The sequence below is a fragment of the Simochromis diagramma genome, unplaced genomic scaffold (genome assembly GCF_900408965.1).
Source record: "Simochromis diagramma unplaced genomic scaffold, fSimDia1.1 OVJJ01000667.1, whole genome shotgun sequence".
NCBI classification, from domain to species: Eukaryota; Metazoa; Chordata; class Actinopteri; order Cichliformes; family Cichlidae; genus Simochromis; species Simochromis diagramma.
In genome coordinates this window covers 61,672-80,658 of record NW_024387402.1, presented here as the reverse complement: position 1 = coordinate 80,658, position 18,987 = coordinate 61,672, and the positions used below count along the sequence as shown (strand labels likewise).

Sequence of the window (18,987 nt, the reverse complement as noted above, 5' to 3'; positions counted from 1 at the left end):
ACTGCTTGCCTTTCCCCCCCCGCCAAGAAACGGCCCAGACGACGGGGAAAACGGAGCGGCATCCGGACTCGCATCAAAACCTATTTGAAACTACATGGTGTAAATTCAAATTCAAATTTTATTTGTCACGTACACAGTCATACACAGTACGATATGTAGTGAAATGCTTGGACAACTGCTCGTGACCTAAAGAAAACAAAAAAGGAAAAGGCTATGAATAAGATAGGAAATAAATATGAAAAATTAAAAAGGGTAAATTTAACTAGGAAGGAATAAAATATAAATTAAGGTTAAAAATGAAATAACTGTACAACACAAATTAGAATGAAGGGTAAATACTGGGAGAATAAGATAAAATATATAAATTAAAGTTGAAAATAAAATAACTGTACAACAAAATACACAATATAGAACTATATAAGAATGTATGAAGAAATATAAATAAATATATACACAATAACAGCAGCATATACACAATAACAGCAGCGTGATTTAAGTAATGAAGTGAAAACAATGTCCAGAATGTCCAGTGTGTGTAAGAACTGTATGTGTGGGTCAGTACTGTGTGGTGGTGTTATTGAGAGACCGTATCGCCTGCGGGAAGAAGCTCCTCCTCAGTCTCTCTGTGTTGGTCTTCAGGGAGCGGAATCGCTTTCCTGACCTCAACAGAGAGAACAGTCTGTTGTTGGGATGGCTGAGGTCCTTCACAATCTTCCTGGCCTTGGTCCAGCACCGCCTGCTGTAGATTGAGTGCAGGTCAGGGAGCTCGGAGCGGATGGTGCGCTCAGCTGACCGCACAACCCTCTGTAGAGCTCGTCTGTCCTGCATGGTGCTGTTCCCGAACCAGGTTAAGATGTTTCCCGTCAGGATGCTCTCTATGGTGCAGGAGTAAAAGTTCCTGAGCACCTTGGAGGGCAGTTGGAAGTCTCTCAAGCGTCTGAGGTGGTAGAGACGCTGACGGGCCTTTTTCACCATGGTGTTGATGTGACAGGACCATGACAGGTCCTGCGTGATGTGAACTCCGAGGTATTTGAAGCTGTCCACTCTCTCCACTGGGCACTCGTTGATGACAGGGGTCTGGTAGTTCCTCTCCTGCTTAGTGCTGAAGTCCACTATCAGCTCCTTTGTCTTACTGACGTTTAGAAGGAGGTTGTTCCTCTGGCACCAGTTCTCCAGATTCCTAATCTCCTTCAGGTAGGCCGTCTCGTTGTTATCAGAGATCAGGCCCACCACGACGGTGTCGTCAGCAAACTTGATGATGGTGGTGGAGCTGGTAGTGGCCACACAGTCATATGTGTACAAAGAGTACAGCAGGGGGCTCAGAACACACCCCTGGGGGGCTCCAGTGCTGAGAGTGGTGGAGGCTGAGACATGTCCGCCCATCCTTACTGCCTGTGGTCTGCCAGTTAGGAAGTTGGAGATCCACAGACACATAGATGAGCTGAGTCCCAGATGCTCCAGCTTGGTGGTGAGTGTGGAGGGAATTATGGTGTTAAATGCAGAGCTGTAGTCTATGAAGAGCATTTTAACATAATTCATAACATAGTAGTGTAACCAACTACCACACCATCTCGGATATCCTTCAACCCCTATTCTCTTTCCACGACCAGCACACCATCAGACTACTCCGTCATCGATGGACCCGCCAAGTCGGACAACTCGCTAACCCGGAGCTACCAGTCGTCCACCACCCCACTAGAAGCTGGATACGGGCTCGTGGTGGTGGCGTGAACCACAGCAACCTACGTCCGCTGAGGCGTGCTCCGAATAACGATGAGATGACTACGATCCAGATGGCTGTGCTGAACACCAGATCGCTGGCGAACAAGTCCTTCGTCCTGAATGATTTTTTTTCTTTCCTCCGAGCGGGACTTCTTATTCCTGACAGAAACCTGGATCCGGCCCGGTGAGTCTGTCTCCCTATCGGAATTTCTCCCACCTGAATGCACCTTTGTCAGCACTCCTAGGACCTCGGGCAGAGGGGGAGGGCTAGTCACGGCTTTTAAAAACAAATTTCGTGTGCGACAGCTTCCCCCTGCCATATTCTCTAGCTTTGAGGTGCAGTTACTTGAGCTGATCTGCCCCTCCCCGATCCTCTGTGCGGTAGTATATCGCCCACCAAAAGTCAATAAGGATTTTATCCATGAGTTCGCTGACTTTTTAGGAAACCTCTTTGTTAACTATGACTGTACTCTCATTACTGGTGATTTCAATATTCATGTTTGTTGTGAGTCGGACCCACTGGTCAAGGACTTCCTTGCCCTCATAGACTCTTTTAACCTTACCCAGTGGGTCAGTAAACCAACCCATATTAAAGGCCACACGCTTGACTTGGTACTATCCTACGGTTTGGACATCTGCATCACGGACATTTATAACCCTGGGATTTCGGACCATTTCCCGGTTTTGTTTAATGTCAATGTGTGCAATATGGAGCTGAAACGTGAGGGTCCTGTGCAAAATATACGCATGATTAATTCGGAGACTATTGCTCAGTTTTCTATGGCTCTGACCAACTCTGCCTTCTGCGAAGTTAACTGGGATACAGCTACATCGGTTAACGATCTCGCTAACTCCTTCATCGCCACCTGTACTTCTATCTTAGACACTGTGGCTCCCTTAAAGACCAAACGCCTCAAACCGTCCCGCCAACCATGGATGAATGACTATACTCGTACCCTCAGACGTGAATGCCGCCAAGCGGAGAGGAGATGGAAGAAAGACAAACTTCAGATCTCCTTTGACATTCTCCATACTTGTCTGAAGAAATATCAGAAGGCTGTTAAAATTGCAAAAGCCTCCTTCCTTTCGGAGATCATTGCGATTAATAGTCATAAGCCACAGGTCCTTTTTAGCATTTTTAACTCGTTAATAAATCCACTCTCCACTCAGACCGAGACCTCCCAAGCTTTATGTGAAAAATTCCTAAACTATTTTTCAGATAAAACCATAGCACTAAGATCCACATATCTACCCATTGAAGACACATCTTTAACATCCGAATCCCCATCGGTACTAGAACAGTTTGAATCTGTTTCCTTTCCGACCCTTAAAGAAATAATAGCCCAAACGAAAAACTCCAATTCCCGTCATGATGTGCTTCCTTCTCGCATTATTAAAAACGCCCTGAACACTATAGGACCCCGGATTTTACTTTTAATGAATTCATCACTGCTATCAGGCTGCGTCCCTGTTGTGTTCAAACATGCAGTTATCCAACCTGTTATCAAGAAAAGTAATCTTGATCCTAATGTCCTCTCAAACTATAGGCTGGTATCTAAACTCCCTTTTATGGCTAAAGTCTTAGAGAAAATTGTTCTTAAGCAATTGCAATCTTTCTTAGAGGCAAATGGAATCAATGAAAAATTCCAGTCTGGTTTTAAACCCCACCACAGTACCGAGACAGCCTTACTGAGAGTTTTTAATGATCTCCTTGTAACTGTTGAACTAAAACCACAGGGCACCCTGTATCTTTTAGACTTGTCCTCTGCTTTTGATACGGTCGACCATGATATTCTCCTTTCAAGGCTTGAACATGTAGTTGGTCTTAAAGGCAAAGTACTCTCTTGGTTTAAATCATACCTAACTGAGAGGTCTGTCTCTGTCTCTATGGGAAATTACTCTTCTTCCTCCGCACCCCTCCGTTGTGGTGTGCCCCAGGGGTCTGTGTTAAGTCCCACGCTGTTCTCTCTCTATCTGCTACCCCTGGGAAAAATTTTCAGAAATCACAATATTTCTTTCCACTGCTATGCGGATGATATCCAAATCTATTTCCCTCTGGATTTGGATCTCCAATCCCCGCTATTGCCGTTGCTTAACTGCCTGTGTGATGTCAGAGACTGGCTACTGCATAATTCGCTCACCCTCAATGAAAACAAAACAGAAATTATCGTCTTTGGTAGCAACATGCCGTTGAAACAGCTATCGGGGACCTTAGGTTCTTATGCCAGTCACCTATCGTCTACTGTCAGAAATCTTGGAGTAGTGCTGGACAGTTCCCTCAAATTAGATAAGCAAGTGGCTGCAGTGGTAAAAACCAGCTTCTACCAACTACGCCAAATTTCGAAGGCAATGCCTTACCTACGACACAAGGACCTTGAAAGGCTCATTCATGCTTTTATAACCTCTAGACTGGACTATTGTAATTCTCTTTACTTAGGCCTCCAACTCTCCCTCATCCAACGCCTACAATTAGTCCAGAATGCCGCAGCACGCCTTTTAAGCGGCACTAGAAGACAGGATCATATCACTCCTATTCTAGCTAACCTACACTGGCTTCCTGTCAAATACCGTATTGTTTTTAAAATTCTTCTATACACTTTTAAAATCTTAAATAACTTGGCACCCAGTTATTTGATTGACCTTCTTAATTTATATATCCCTACAAGGGCACTCAGATCCTCTAATCAGGGGCTCCTAATGCAACCAATGTCTCGACTAAAGACGAAGATTTTCACACATTTTCCAGTCCTCCTGGGAACAACAGGAAGTTCCCAGCATATGGAAACAAAGGTTAAGTGTCCTATGGCACTCAGTGATGATGGTGCTGTGGCCCCACCACCTCCACCTCTTTGTAAAGGAACTAACTGTAATCTGAAGCTTCAAATGGAACTAAGACTTCCTCCACTAGGTGGCAGTGTCTGATGAGAAAGTGTTAGTGGAGCTGGCCTGGAGTCAGAAACAGGAAGATGCAGGATTTGGGCTGAAATGGGCAAAAGTGGTTCGCACTAGTGCCTTAGAGCAAGAAGGTTGTAGGTTGAAGCTTGTTGGTCAGCTGGGCCTTTCTGTGGAGGTTGGATGTTCTCCCACAGTCCAATGAAATGCTGCTTAGGTTCATTGGTGCTTCTAAATTGGCTGTAGGTGTGGATGTGAGGGAGTGCTTCTCTGTCTCTCTCTGTTGGCCCTGTGATGGACTGCTCACCTGTGCAGGTGGACCACGCCTCTTGCCCTATGACAGCTAGGGCACAGGCTGCAGCCCTGTGAGCCTAAGCTGAATAAACAGTTAGCAAAAATGATCCATAGATGGCCTGAAATCCCCCAGTTAGCAGTTTGGTAGATAGCTATGACATGCTAATCCCATCCAGCAGCTGGATTCTACCTGTAAGCTGATCCCTGCTGAGCCAAAGCACTTTTTCATATACAAATTACAACCTTTAATAGAAAGCTATTGGTCAGCATCTTATTAGCCTGCTGTTAGCTTCATTCCACAGAAAACTGAGAGAAACTAACAGAGTTGATAAAGAATAAAGAGAAATGTGCTGATTTAAAGCCTTTGAAGTGCTTCAGATGATCTCTGTCCACTTCTGTCCACTCATTCATTCATGTAAGCTTTCTAATGCAGCTTTGATCTTCACAGTCTGCTTGATGAAACTCATTCTAACCCTGAATGTCAGAGTGTTCCTCCTTCTCTTTCCCATCATTCATGCTGGCAGTGGAGGAGATTTGGATGTTGGACTGTGTTTTGGATGATGTGTGTATGTTTGTGTTGGACTGCTGTCTGTAAAGCAAACGCACATTTTGCTTTGGATTTCAGTGTCAGACAGACTTTAAGGTGGAACGAAGAGTTTGAGAGTTTCACAGTGAATTTTCCACTGGATGATTTTTCTTCTTCTTTGAAGGTTTGAAATGTGAACATTGTTCTGCTGCAGTCAATGGACTAAACCAGAGAAGAAGAAAACAGACTTTACCATGAAGATCCTCAGTGTGGATCAGTATAATATCAGCCTGATGTCTGCAGTTTAGTGTCAGCACAACTTTCACATCATATTCATCTCAGCACAACTAAAACATGCTGACTGACCTCAGAGTTTCAAGTTTACATCCTGGACTCTCCAGGAAACCACACAGATGCTTCACTCCTGGATCCTGCAGCTTGTAGTTCCTGCTCAGGTCCAGCTCTCTCAGATGGGAGGGGTTGGACTTCAGTGCTGCTGCCAGATAATCACAGCTGATCTCTGACAAACCACAGTCCATCAATCTGTATAAAGAATGAAAGATGTAAGTTTATTAGACAAAGTGCTTGAAATCATTCAGTGTTTCATCATCTGTTCAGAGCTGAAGAAGGTTCAGAATGTAGAAGTTTAGAAAATGGAAACTCCAAACAGCTGAAGCCAACAGGAAGCAGCTTCAAACAAACACAACAAGAGAAAAAACTCTGAATGTTTCACATTAAAGTCGTACATTTCTCATAAAAACAGGACAAAGACTTGAAAAAGTCGTGTTTTTCCTTCCAGGAACCACATGGCTTCACTTTTAAAGGTGAAGTGTGACAGAAATGGACATATTTGAAGTCCAACACCTTTTTCCAGTCACATTATTAAAGCAGACAAACTACAAGCTCATTTTCATTCCAACAAGTCATCTTCTGACCTGGACTAACAACACTGGTCTCTATGTGCAGCTGGCTGTGAGACCAGTGCTCAGGGAGCGTCTACAAAGTGCAACACTGAAAGAACATCACACACTCATTTGCTTCCAGCACTTTCACACAAACATCTACTGTCATTATTGTCACCAAACTCTGTGGATCCTTTATTGCAAATTCAAATGGGATCAAATGGTCAGACAAAAGAGGCTTATGAGGAAATATGATGAAATGTTGTGTATTAGCAGCAACTTATTGAATCATTTTCCTCAGGAACCAAACAAAATGATTGACAAACATGTTTTTACAAACTCAGTGTTGGACTTGGATCAGCAGGATAAGCTGATGTTTAACCCCTTAGCAGTCCTACAAATTTTGCCTAAAAGGGTTAGGAGTCGGACGTACCGTGGGCGGTACGTCCGACTGCTAAGGGGTTAAAGGCATTTGAGTCTCGCTGTATGAGAGTCCAGTTCTTACTCAATATTTATGGATGATGTTCTTTCAGTGTTGCACTTTGTAGACGCTCCCTGAGCCTCACAGCCAGCTGCACATGGACCAGCTGACATTACCCAGCATTAGAGGCGGCTGTAACAAATTCATGTTCCCATTTAAATGGTTTTAATTTGAATAAAACGATGTTGATTCATTCAATCCTGAATCGATGTTTAATATAAATGTATTTTGCCAGAATCTCAGGTTAAAGCTCACAAACTATTTCAACAAGCAGCAAACAGCTAAAACAGTAAATGAGAGCAGCTAAACACACAAAGATGGAAACACAGAGCGTGGATCGTTCACTCGACGGCATGTACACGGACACGCCGTCGGGGCTGAAAGTGGACAGCTCACAGATCCTGAAGCTGCAGGTTTCATCTGTCTCCAACCAAAACTGAGTGAAGCAGCAGCAAAAGAAGATCCAAACTCTGCTTCACGTTTGATAAATATGCTCATGAATTCTCTCTGACTTTGGCTGTTCCTGCCTGCACAGCTCTCTCTCTCTCAGTGTACTCCAAGAACAGCTTCAAACATCTGTTTCTGCATCATTCGCTGTTTATTAGCCACCAGTCTGCTGTTGTGTTCAGTGCTGTCGGCCTCTGACAGTAAAGCCTCATTTCTGCTGTTCCATGGAAACTTTTTAAAATGATGACAGATTACAAACTCTCAGCTGTGTCTGTAATCAAACCTCTGTAACTTTGCTTCACTTCAGCAGCATCAGCTCATGTTCACATGTTGCTTCATGGTTTTCATGGTTGATTCACTTCATATTTTAAAAAATGACCTCTGACAGGAAAGTCTCGTTTCTGCTGTTCAACACTGAAGAAATGTAAATTTTTAAAATGATGACAAATTGGAAAACACAAAGCTGTGTCTGTAATCAAAGCAGAGATGGAACGATGCCACTTTTTATGTCCGATATCGATATGAATCCAATATAGTCGATTTTATAATCAAACCTTTTTTTAATATCTTGCTGCATTTTGTATAAGTTCATACTCAAGTTTAAAAAATCTAAACACTAAAGCTGTTCTGTTATACCTGTCTGCAAAAACACACTGCAGCCAAAACATTAGACAATACTGATATTTGTATTTAACTTTTATCAGAACTTTAAATCTAAGTATTTAAAGTAATATTCAAAAGTCATTTAAATCAGTTTGATGCAGACGTCAAAAACTCTTTGGTTGTGAATAAAAGAAGTGCAACATCAGCACCAAATAATGTTTCTATTGAACAACACACACAGGTTGTAGAATGGAGCCTTTTATACTCACAGCTGAACAGAAACAACATCCAGAGTGGAAAACAGTGCAAATAACTGCAAACAGGCTTCATGACACTCATGTTTGATCAGGATGGATGTCAGTGTGAGCTGTTTCTATCACATTTAACCTCACAATCAATTTGGTCTCATTTCTATACAAAACTTAACACAAGTATGAAAAAAGTGTTTTTGATTGTTTTGTTTTTTGAACCATGAAACTGTTTAACAACACAGTTTGTTTCACAGTCAAACTTGAGTCTGTCCATCGTTCGGTCAGACTGAGCAATGACAGCACACAGACGTAGACAACAGCTCTCTGAAACACCAAACTCAGGTCCTGTTGATGCTGACATACAGTGACACAGTTACATGGGTGATTCATCCTTTTAACTTTATCTTTAAACAGCTGCAGCTTCCACTGACAGCACATGTGGTACTTTAACCTTTGGACTGTTTTCATCAGTTAATTATGGAGTTACTACAAAGAGTGAAGCTATAGGATGATCCTGTCTGCTGTCACTGGGTGGTGCTGAGGTCTGAATCTGAGGACGGCTCCTGTAATCAGAGAACACAATCATCACAAACTGAAATATAAAGTTTATCTCTCAAATCTGAAACAAAGCTGATCCTTCTGTCCTCACACACTCGGGAGTGTTCTTCTCTTCTCTTACATTTTTTCAGTCTTACAGCTCTGCTGACAGCTGACATATGAGCTGTTTATTTAAAAAAAAGCCTTATATACTAACAGATGTTCCAATATCATGTTCACCTTTGAGTTGTTGGAGCTTTGTAAATGGACATCTGCAAAGATGAGATGATGGAGCAGGTTTCAGTCCTGGTTCAGTCTGCTGCTGCATCCTGGTCACAACATACAGAGGTGCTATCAGCACTGGTATCAGCACTGGTATTGAACAGGAAATATTAATGCTTCAAACTATTTGTCTTAAAGGATGGAAGCTGTACAGAGTTCTGCACATGTGTCTTTGTGAACATACCTCATTAACAATATTTCAGACAGTTTTTTAACCTGAATATTTGCAACAAACTCAGTATAAAAAATACAGTCAGTGCTAAAAAATTAATCAGTGGAAAAATTAAACAAACATTTTAACTTAAGCTGCCAAGAGGAAGTCGTTGGTTTCAGTAAATATCGGGCTTTGCTATTTGATCAGTTTTTACAGATTAATGAGGAGTTACTGAAGTGCCAGGTTTTTAAAGTTGGTGTTACTGTCTTTACACATGTGGAGCCTGAAAACATGGTGCTGTTTAATAAGATATTTAATATTCAGCTCTGCACAGGAGCTGCAGCAGGGTGCAGCCTGTTGCCTTTACAGTATAACACTCGTAATAAAAGTACAGTAACGGTAATTAGTGACTGAGCAGCCCGGGGCGTTTCTCTTGATTTCTTTTGTCAGGGTAAAATCATTCACCTGCACGGGTTAGCTAAACAAACCCTGACAGCCGAGTGCTCATCTTAGCTAGCTAGGTCTCAGGACCGAGCTAAGGACGGTAGTTACGGAGTAGCTTACAAACACGTTTAACTTACCGAAAAAGTGCAGCGGGGCCTCGGGTCCTTCTGTCGGGTAGTCCAGTTTACTGAAGAACACCTCAGGCTGTCAGGTTAAAACAGTCGGTCGTGTCTTCGTAGCGTAAACACTGGCCGTCCTCTCAGAGCCTGCGCTCTATCTGCTATTCCCGAACAGAGATACGCAAGTTTCTCCGTGACTGCAGCTGCCAGTCAAAGCTGCTATGATGACGTTACACCCCATTTTAACATCACCGCTGTCGGAATTAGAATCAAACTTGGACATAAATCAGCGTGATGAGAACTATTGATAAGAATAAATTTATTTTAGTCTGACCCCAGTCCCATCCGCTAACATGGAGGAGGCGGGGTTTATGACCTATACTGCAGCCAGACACCAGGGGGCGATAGAGACGTTTTGGCTTCATTTTTGGGGAGCTGTCACGTCGTTCATGTTTTCTACAGTCATTGTCAGACTCCATTAACTTTTACTATGGTCATGTCCAAACTCATAGGCTGCATCCTCCTGAGGACCCGGCCTTCGTGGTCTATGTGGGCCGGGTCCTCAGAAGGTCGGGTCCTCAAATGGGACGGTCTAGCCTTCAGATTAGCATCACCGCTGTCTCGGTGGAGTTTAATAAACTCAGCTGTCTGCTCCTTGCTATCTAAAATATAACAGGGCACTGGAGTAAACTCTCGACGATCTCACACTTCTGCTTAATCAGTTTTCTGTTTGACGTTTATTCAGCTGTGTGAAAACCACCCGGGGGATTAATACAGTGGCTTGCAAAAGTATTCGGCCCCCTTGAACTTTTCCACATTTTGTCACATTACAGCCACAAACATGAATCAGTTTTATTGGAATTCCACGTGAAAGACCAACACAAAGTGGTGCACACGTGAGAAGTGGAACGAAAATCATACATGACTCCAAACATTTTTTACAAATAAATAACTGCAAAGTGGGGTGTGCGTAATTATTCAGCCCCCTGAGTCAATACTTTGTAGAACCACCTTTTGCTGCAGTTACAGCTGCCAGTCTTTTAGGGTCTGTCTCTACCAGCTTTGCACATCTACAGACTGAAATCGTTGCCCATTCTTCTTTGCAAAACAGCTCCAGCTCAGTCAGATTAGATGGGCAGCGTTTGTGAACAGCAGTTTTCAGACCTTGCCACAGATTCTTGATTGGATTTAGATCTGGACTTTGACTGGGCCATTCTAACACATGGATATGTTTTGTTTTAAACCATCCCATTGTTGCCCGGGCTTCATGTTTAGAGTCGTTGTCCTGCTGGAAGGTGAACCTCCGCCCCAGTCTCAAGTCTTTTGCAGACTCCAAGAGGTTTTCTTCCAAGACTGCCCTGTATTTGGCTCCATCCATCTTCCCATCAACTCTGACCAGCTTCCCTGTCCCTGCTGAAGAGAAGCACCCCCAGAGCATGATGCTGCCACCACCATATTTGACAGTGGGGATGGTGTGTTCAGAGTGATGTGCAGTGTTAGTTTTCTGCCACACAGAGCGTTTTGCATTTTGGCCAAAAAGTTCCATTTTGGTCTCATCTGACCAGAGCACCTTCTTCCACATGTTTGCTGTGTCCCCCACATGGCTTGTGGCAAACTGCAAACGGGACTTCTTATGGTTTTCTGTTAACAATGGCTTTCTTCTTGCCACTCTTCCATAAAGGCCAACTTTGTGCAGTGCACCAATAATAGTTGTCCTATGGACAGATTCCCCCACCTGAGCTGTAGATCTCTGCAGCTCGTCCAGAGTCACCATGGGCCTCTTGGCTGCATTTCTGATCAGCGCTCTCCTTGTTCGGCCTGTGAGTTTAGGTGGACGGCCTTGTCTTGGTAGGTTTACAGTTGTGCCATACTTCTTCCATTTCTGAATGATGGCTTGAACAGTGCTCCGTGGGATGTTCAAGGCTTGGGAAATCTTTTTGTAGCCTAAGCCTACTTTAAATTTCTCCATAACTTTATCCCTGACCTGTCTGGTAGTGATGTGACGTTCTGTATCGAGGCTTCGAAGCTTGTGTCGAGTAATTGAGGGGGCGTTTCCGCGATGCGCGTATCGAGGCTTGCTTCATTTATGGGAGGAGCTGAAAATGACGACGTCCGAAGCCTCGCTGCCCGGCTGTACCACGTGACTGGTTCATGAAGTGGTTCGAACTTTGCCGCGAGATATGACAGCAATATAAACCCCTCAGACTTCATTCAAAAATGTGGGTGTTTGATGGCAATTTGCTGTTAGTGAGAGTTTGGAGACAGTTTGGAGGTTTATGAGAGTGAGGAGAGAAAGTCAGGAGAGAATGGAGCCAGCTAAGAAGAGGAGGATGTCCTCCCCTGTGTGGGAACATTTTGATCTTATTCCTCCCAACAAGGTATGTAAATTTCTACAGATGTATTTTCATAATACTGATGGTGCAATACAATTTATGTTAAGCTGTCGTTACTTTTGTACAAGGTGAAGTGTTTGCTATGTGCCAGGGAGCTGGGATATAACAACAACACCTCATCCATGCTTAGGCACTACAGAGCTTTGCATGAGAATAAGGGGAACACCGATTGTGGAGCAAGACCAGGTGAGCCATCAAATGCCATGATAATATAGCATGCAGTAATGTTACTAAATGATATAATAATAATAATAATAATAATAATGGATTGGATTTATATAGCGCTTTTCAAGGCACCCAAAGCGCTTTACAATGCCACTATTCATTCACTCTCACATTCACACACTGGTCGAATATAACAATATTATACAGCTGTAATAAGTTACGTGTGTGATATTTATATTTGTGCTTTGTCTTTATTGTCTTTCCTCAGGAGAACAATCTCAAATAGATGAAGACCTGGTTATCATGGTGATTGAGGACTCCCAGCCATTTAGCATTGTGGAGGACAAAGAATTTAAAAGATTTGTTAAATCGTTAAATCCTAGCTATGTTCTCCCCACTAAAAAGGCCATAAAAGCAGTGAAAATTTAGTTTTTACAGAATAAAATGTGAACAGGCAGGACTGAGGCTCAAAGCCTCAGTGTGTAGCTGTCCATACCTCAACGTTACAAAAGCACAACTACTGTCCACACCCCAACCACACCTCACAGTAAATGAGCATTTCCATTTTAAGCATTTCCAAATAATCATTTTCCATACTGCCAGTATAAATATACAAAGTATACTGCCATCACTACAATATACATGCTTTACACACTCCTTTTGTTGTTGACATTTACAGGCTGTGTGCAAAAGGCCACACTCTTCAAATTCATGCCAGCTATTATTTTTACGTCCAGTAGGTGTCCTACTAGAGCAAATGAAGCTTCAAGAAGCTTTGCGCTGGAGTGAACCAATTGGATGGAAAGCTTCAGTGCTTCATGAAGCTTCATCTGCCCATCACTACTGTCTGGTGTGTTCTTTGGACTTCATGGTGTTGTTGCTCCCAATATTCTCTCAGACAACCTCTGAGGCCGTCGCAGAGCAGCTGTATTTGTACTGACATTAGATTACACACAGGTGCACTCTATGTAGTCATTAGCACTCATCAGGCAACGTCTATGAGCAACTGACTGCACTCAGACCAAAGGGGGCTGAATAATTACACACACCCCACTTTGCAGTTATTTATTTGTAAAAAATGTTTGGAGTCATGTATGATTTTCGTTCCTCTTCTCACGTGTGCACCACTTTGTGTTGGTCTTTCACGTGGAATTCCAATAAAATTGATTCATGTTTGTGGCTGTAATGTGACAAAATGTGGGAAAGTTCAAGGGGACCGAATACTTTTGCACTTTTGCCACTGTAAAGGTTTATTTTGTCTAATCTAATCTAATAACTTTAATCTCAGCCAAACTGATTTACTCAGGAACAAATAAAACACTGAAAAAAGTCAAACAATAACATTTTTAGGTTGTCTAAGTCACTTATATATTACGTTTAACCTGAGTAGCGAAAGACCGCGGTGATCTGAACATGATGTGCCGGGAGTTTGCTGTTCTCGGCGGCTCTAGTGACCCTTGAGCTCCCAGCTAGCTATCGAGCTGGTGGGTAACAGACGTCTCAGAAACGTCGGAGCACTTTTGCAAATATGCGATATCTTGATAAACTGAGCAGATATTTAAAGTTACAGCTACATTCTCGCCTGAAAATATGTTAAAAGTTTATTTTGTGACCCACAAAGAGTAATAAGAGTAATATTAAAAGCTTAGTAGCGACCGCCATTGCTGGAAAGTGGAATTGGCTGGGCCACGCTATGAATTCTGGGATATGGTGGGCCACGAAGGACACACCAGACCCATCCTTTAAATTTGGGAAAAAGGAGGACGCATTGGTCGGCTGCATTCGGAGGAGTCTATGAATTTGGACAGCCTTCATCGTGTCGCTGTGACGTAATCGGTCTACAAATGCGTCCTCAGGAGGATGCAGCCCATGAATTTGGACACCCCCTATGTTTACTACTGCATAGACACATTGAATTTCCAACACAAGGAAACAACTTTTTGGACAATGTTTTCACCACCCAGCGAGGAGATTACAAAGCCCCCCACCCACTTCGGTGCCTCTGATCACATCACTGTTATGCTAATGCCAGCATACAGGCCCCTGGTCAAAGTCACTAAACCAGTTTGTAAGCAGGTACGTGTGTGGCCAGAAGGACCTGCAATACTACTTTTCCACCACAGACTGGGAGATCCTTAAACAGGCCGCCACACATGACAACACCACAGACCTGCAGGAATATACAGAAACTGTCATTGGCTACATCTCAAAAGGCATCGATGAGGTCATAGAGACCACTGTCCGGGCCAATCAGAAACCATGGCTCACAGGTGAGGTCTACAGGCTCCTTAGGGTGAGAAATGCAGCCTTGAAAGCTGGGGGTGAGGTGAGCCTAACAACAGCAAGGGCAAACCTGTCACGTGCATCAGAGAGGTGGAAATGCAGTGCTCCAGGAGGATTTTGCAAAGCTTCAGTGACAGCAGAGACACTCAGAGGCTGTGGCAAGGGATACAGACCATCACAGACTACAAGCCCACTCCTCAGACCGCTGTTGGGTCCACCACATTACCGTAAGAGCTAAGTGAAATTTTCTCTCGCTTTGAGACACAGAACGACACCCCAGCCCAGAAGACTCCACCCCCCAACGATCAGGTGGTGACACTATCCCCAGACAGTATGTGGAGATCCCTTGCCAGGATCAACACACGAAAAGCCCCAGTTCTGGCCCTTATGGCAGACCTGCATTCATCTTTTCCCTCTGAACCCCCCAAACATACAAACCCTGAGCCACCACCATTGCCCTTTCACTGACTGCCCCACTCCACCATTTGACCCTTAGAACTGAAGACGCTTCTCTCATAAGAGGTGAAACATCTTCAAGGAAACTTAAAGAAGTCCAGACGCTTTTCTTTCCAAGCTCCTTAGACTACAGTGACCTGGATGTCTGAGAACCTTCACAGACTGATTTTAAAAAAACAACTTGTGTCAAAAATCCCTAGCAGTGCCTCTCTGTCACACACACAAATCACTACAGTTACAAATTTAATAACTTAAAAAAACCTCAGAAAAACAGAACTGAGCAAAACAAACAAACAAACAAACAAACAAACAAACAAACCAGAGACCAGGTAAGAACATTGTTGAGGTTTAAATTTATAATCTTAAATACTTATATGCTGATTATATTGCTTTATAAGAAAGGCCCAAGTCTGAGTACACTCTGTGCCGACAGGACTGACAGGAAATTACATGCTTTTGCAGGCGAAAAGTGAAACTAAGCAGAGTGTTTGATCGAAACTTAAAGTGTGTGTGACGTCTATATAAATGACTAGGCTTCCTGTTTTGTGCTTCAGACCTGGGGTTGTGTGTTGTGTGTTCAGGTCTCCATATCCGGATATGTAAAATAAAGATCATTTTTTAAAGTAAAAAGACCACTTTTGAGCCGTGTCTTTTTGGCCGTAAAGAATACCAAACAAACCGGAATTTAATAACATTAAAACTAAACAATAAATGAGCAAAGTAGTGCATGATAAATATAGATGACAAATACAAAGTGCAATATAGAAACACTGGGTAAAAAGAAATGAACAATTAAAAAGGAGGATAAAAGATGTGAGCAGTAGTTAAACAGTAGAAATAAATAAATAATAAACAAATAAAAATAGATAATAAATGAAAGCCAGGTCAGAAAGGTGAGTTTGGCTTTAAAAGCATGAAAACACACTGCTGTCTTCAGGAAGGCTGCTCCAGTAACAGAAAGTCACCTACATGTGGGTTTAGTTCTGACGTTAGGGACAAGTAAAGAAATAAAATAAAATAAAAACATCTGTCCAGACAACCTGACAGTCAAAAACATAAACTCAGGAACTTAAAAGGAAAATTGTGCTGACTTTGAACGTCCGCATCAAGATAAACTTACAGATTTAAGAGTCAAAAAGTGTCAAAAAGTCTGTATCCTTACCTGAGAATTTCAAGTTTACAGTCAGGACTCTTTAGTCCAACACACAGCAAATCCAATCCTGAACCTTGCAGCTTGTTCAAGCTCAGGTCCAGCTCTCCCAGATGATTGGATGGGGAGCTGAGAATTTCAGACAAAGCTTCAAAGCTTCTTTTTGAGAGTTTACAATATCTCAGTCTGAGGAAGAATAACAATGGAGACATATTCTTTTATACATCTAGCATTATTAAACATATTTGTTCATAGATTCACTTACAGCACTTTCTTGGATGCTTTGACCACTGGCAGCAGCTTCAAAAATGCCTTCTCTGAACCAGAGTATTTCTTCAGGTTGAACTCATCCAGATCTGATGACAGTAAGATGAAGACCAGAGCCGCCCACTGAGCAGGAGACAGTTGATCCGTGGAGAGACGTCCTGAACTCAGGGACTGTTGGATCTCCTCCACTAGAGAACGATCATCCAGTTCATTCAGACAGTGGAGCAGATTGATGCTTTTCTCTGCAGACAGTTTCCCACTGAGCTTCTTCTTGATGTAGTGAACTGTTTCCTGATTGGTCTGTGAGCTACTTCCTGTCTGTGTCAGCATACATAGGAGATCCTGATTGGTCTGCAGTGAAAGACCCAGGAGGAAGCGGAGGAACAAGTCCAAGTGTCCATTTGGACTCTCTAAGGCTTTGTCCACAGCACTCTGGTAGAACTCTTTTACAGTAAGTGTTTTCTGGAAGATTTTAAAGAGAGGAGATTGTTTCTTAAGCAGGTTGACTCCAGAGTTGATGAAGGTCAGATAGACATGAAGAGCAGCAAAGAACTCCTGAATGCTCAGATGGACGAAACAGTAAACGACATCAGTGAACATGTGGCACTCATCAGCTTTAAAGATCTGTGTGAACACTCCTGAGTACACTGAGGCTGCTCTGATATCGATGCCACACTCTGTCAGGTCTGATTCATAGAAGATCAGGTTTCCTTTCTGCAGCTGATCAAAGGCCAGTTTTCCCAGAGACTCAATGATCTTCCTGCATGAATCTGTCTCAGCTCCTCCATCATACTTGATGTCCTTCGTTTTTAGGTGAAATAGCACAAGGCGTAGGTAGAGCTCTGTGAGAGTCTTAGGCAGATCTTCTCTCTCTTTGTTCTTCATGACAAACTCCAGAACTGTAGCAGTGATCCAGCAGAAGACTGGGATGTGGCACATGATGTGGAGGCTCCGTGATGTCTTGATGTGGGAGATGATGCTGCTGGCCTGCTCCTCATCTCCTCATCTCTTCCTGAAGTACTCCTCCTTCTGTGGGTCAGTGAACCCTCTGACCTCTGTCACCACGCCAACACAGTCAGGAGGGATCTGATTGGCTGCTGCGGGTCGTGTGGTTATCCAGAGGCGAGCAGAGGGAAGCAGTTCCCCCCTAATGAGGTTTATCAGCAGCACATCCACTGAGGTCGACTTTCTAGGGTCAGTCAGGATTGCAGTTTTGTGGAAGTCCAGAGGAGGTCGACACTCATCCAGACCATCAAAGATGAACACAACCTGGAAGTCTTCAAAGCTGCAGATTCCTGCTTCTTTGGTTTCAGTAAAGAAGTGATGAACAAGTTCCACCAAGCTGAACTTTTCCTCTTTCAGCAGATTCAGCTTTCTGAAAGTTAATGGAAACATGAACTGGATGTCCTGGTTGGCTTTGCCTTCAGCCCAGTCCAGAGTGAACTTCTGTGTTAGGACTGTTTTCCCAATGCCAGCCACTCCCATTGTCAGCACTGTTCTGATTGGTTTATCTCTTCCAGGTGGGAGTTTAAAGATGTCTTCTTGTCTGATGGTTGTTTCTGGTCTGTCTGGTTTCCTGGATGCTGTTTCAATCTGTCTGACCTCATGTTCATCATTGACCTCTGCAGTCCCTCCCCCTGTGATGTAGAGCTCTGTGTAGATCTGACTCAGGAGGGTCGGGTCTCCTGTTGTAGAAATCCCCTCGAGCACACACTGGAACTTCTGCTTCAGGTCTGACTTGAGTTTGAGCTGACACTCAGTGAGAATCTCTGCATGAATAAACAGCAAATGACACAAATGAGAAAACTGCATTCTGGTTACTGTGGTTATGTGTTCAGTTCACTGGACTCTTGGTGTCATGATCCGGGTGAGTCTGAGTAACTTTCCACAGCATCAGCTCTCCTCCCCTGGGTGGAGCCCTCCTCACTCCTCCCTGCTCCTCACCTGTTGCCAATTACTCCGGCAGTATTTATGAGCAGCACTCACAATGAACCTTTTCCAGATTGTCTGCTTACCACAGTCAGTTCTCCGCCTCACATTTTGTCTTGTGCTCCTCAGGTTGTTTCGCGTAACCCTCTTTTCCTGTTCCCTAGTCGGCACCTGGATATATCTTCCAACTCTCGCCATAAGTCACACCTCAGGATTCTGCCCTGCCACTGCTGGGAAAACTCACTCTTGCAAACTGCCATCCTCACCTGTCTGCCTCCCTGTGCACCCACATCTCACTCTGTACCCAGATTTAATTCATCTCCTCCTCCAGCTGATCTCCACCTGCAGCCACGTAACACCTCTTAGTTTTTAAATCTTGGACTCATTCACTACACTGTGGACCACTCTGATTATTATCTCCTTTGTTCCAGTGATCCTGGGTAGTTTCTATTTGCCCGTTTCTGCCCCTGTTGTTCCTTTGACCTGCCTCAGCTTATGTTCTGGCCTCAGCTCTGCACTTCTCATAATACCTCGCTTGCTGTTGAATTTAGCCGTGATTCAGCTTTCTCCGTCAAGAAATCTAGTAAAATACATTTATTTTAAAAGTCACTCAGCCTCCGTTTTTTGGTTCTGTGCAGACACATTCGATTTAATTATGTTTATTTATACAGCACCAAATCAATACTAGCA

General features: G+C 43.4%; 1 protein-coding gene and 3 long non-coding RNA genes across 6 annotated transcripts in view; 1 reads left to right on the top strand and 3 right to left on the bottom strand.

Annotated features, from left to right (window-relative positions):
- The window catches only part of LOC120720721, a 28,395-nt gene extending 14,204 nt beyond the window's left edge, over window positions 1-14,191 (top strand). The window contains exon 5 of one of the 3 annotated variants that reach the window (XR_005693021.1): window positions 14,181-14,191. This is a non-coding gene — a long non-coding RNA (uncharacterized LOC120720721). Of the gene's footprint in view, window positions 1-9,870; window positions 9,882-14,180 lie in introns of those variants that run through there. The other 2 variants (XR_005693020.1, XR_005693017.1) reach the window with 2 other exon arrangements.
- On the bottom strand, window positions 5,186-5,984 carry LOC120720725. The gene is made up of 2 exons (XR_005693026.1): window positions 5,801-5,984; window positions 5,186-5,656 (listed from the first exon to the last, which is right to left on the bottom strand). It is a non-coding gene; the product is annotated as an uncharacterized LOC120720725 (long non-coding RNA).
- Window positions 6,720-17,327, bottom strand: LOC120720718 (NLR family CARD domain-containing protein 3-like). The gene is made up of 3 exons (XM_040010492.1): window positions 16,701-17,327; window positions 11,225-11,227; window positions 6,720-6,730 (listed from the first exon to the last, which is right to left on the bottom strand). Coding segments are annotated over exons 1-2 (609 nt in total). The 5' UTR covers window positions 17,308-17,327; the 3' UTR covers window positions 6,720-6,730; window position 11,225.
- Window positions 15,787-16,412, bottom strand: LOC120720724. The gene is made up of 2 exons (XR_005693025.1): window positions 16,367-16,412; window positions 15,787-16,287 (listed from the first exon to the last, which is right to left on the bottom strand). It is a non-coding gene; the product is annotated as an uncharacterized LOC120720724 (long non-coding RNA).
- Window positions 17,328-18,987: the final 1,660 nt, after the last annotated feature.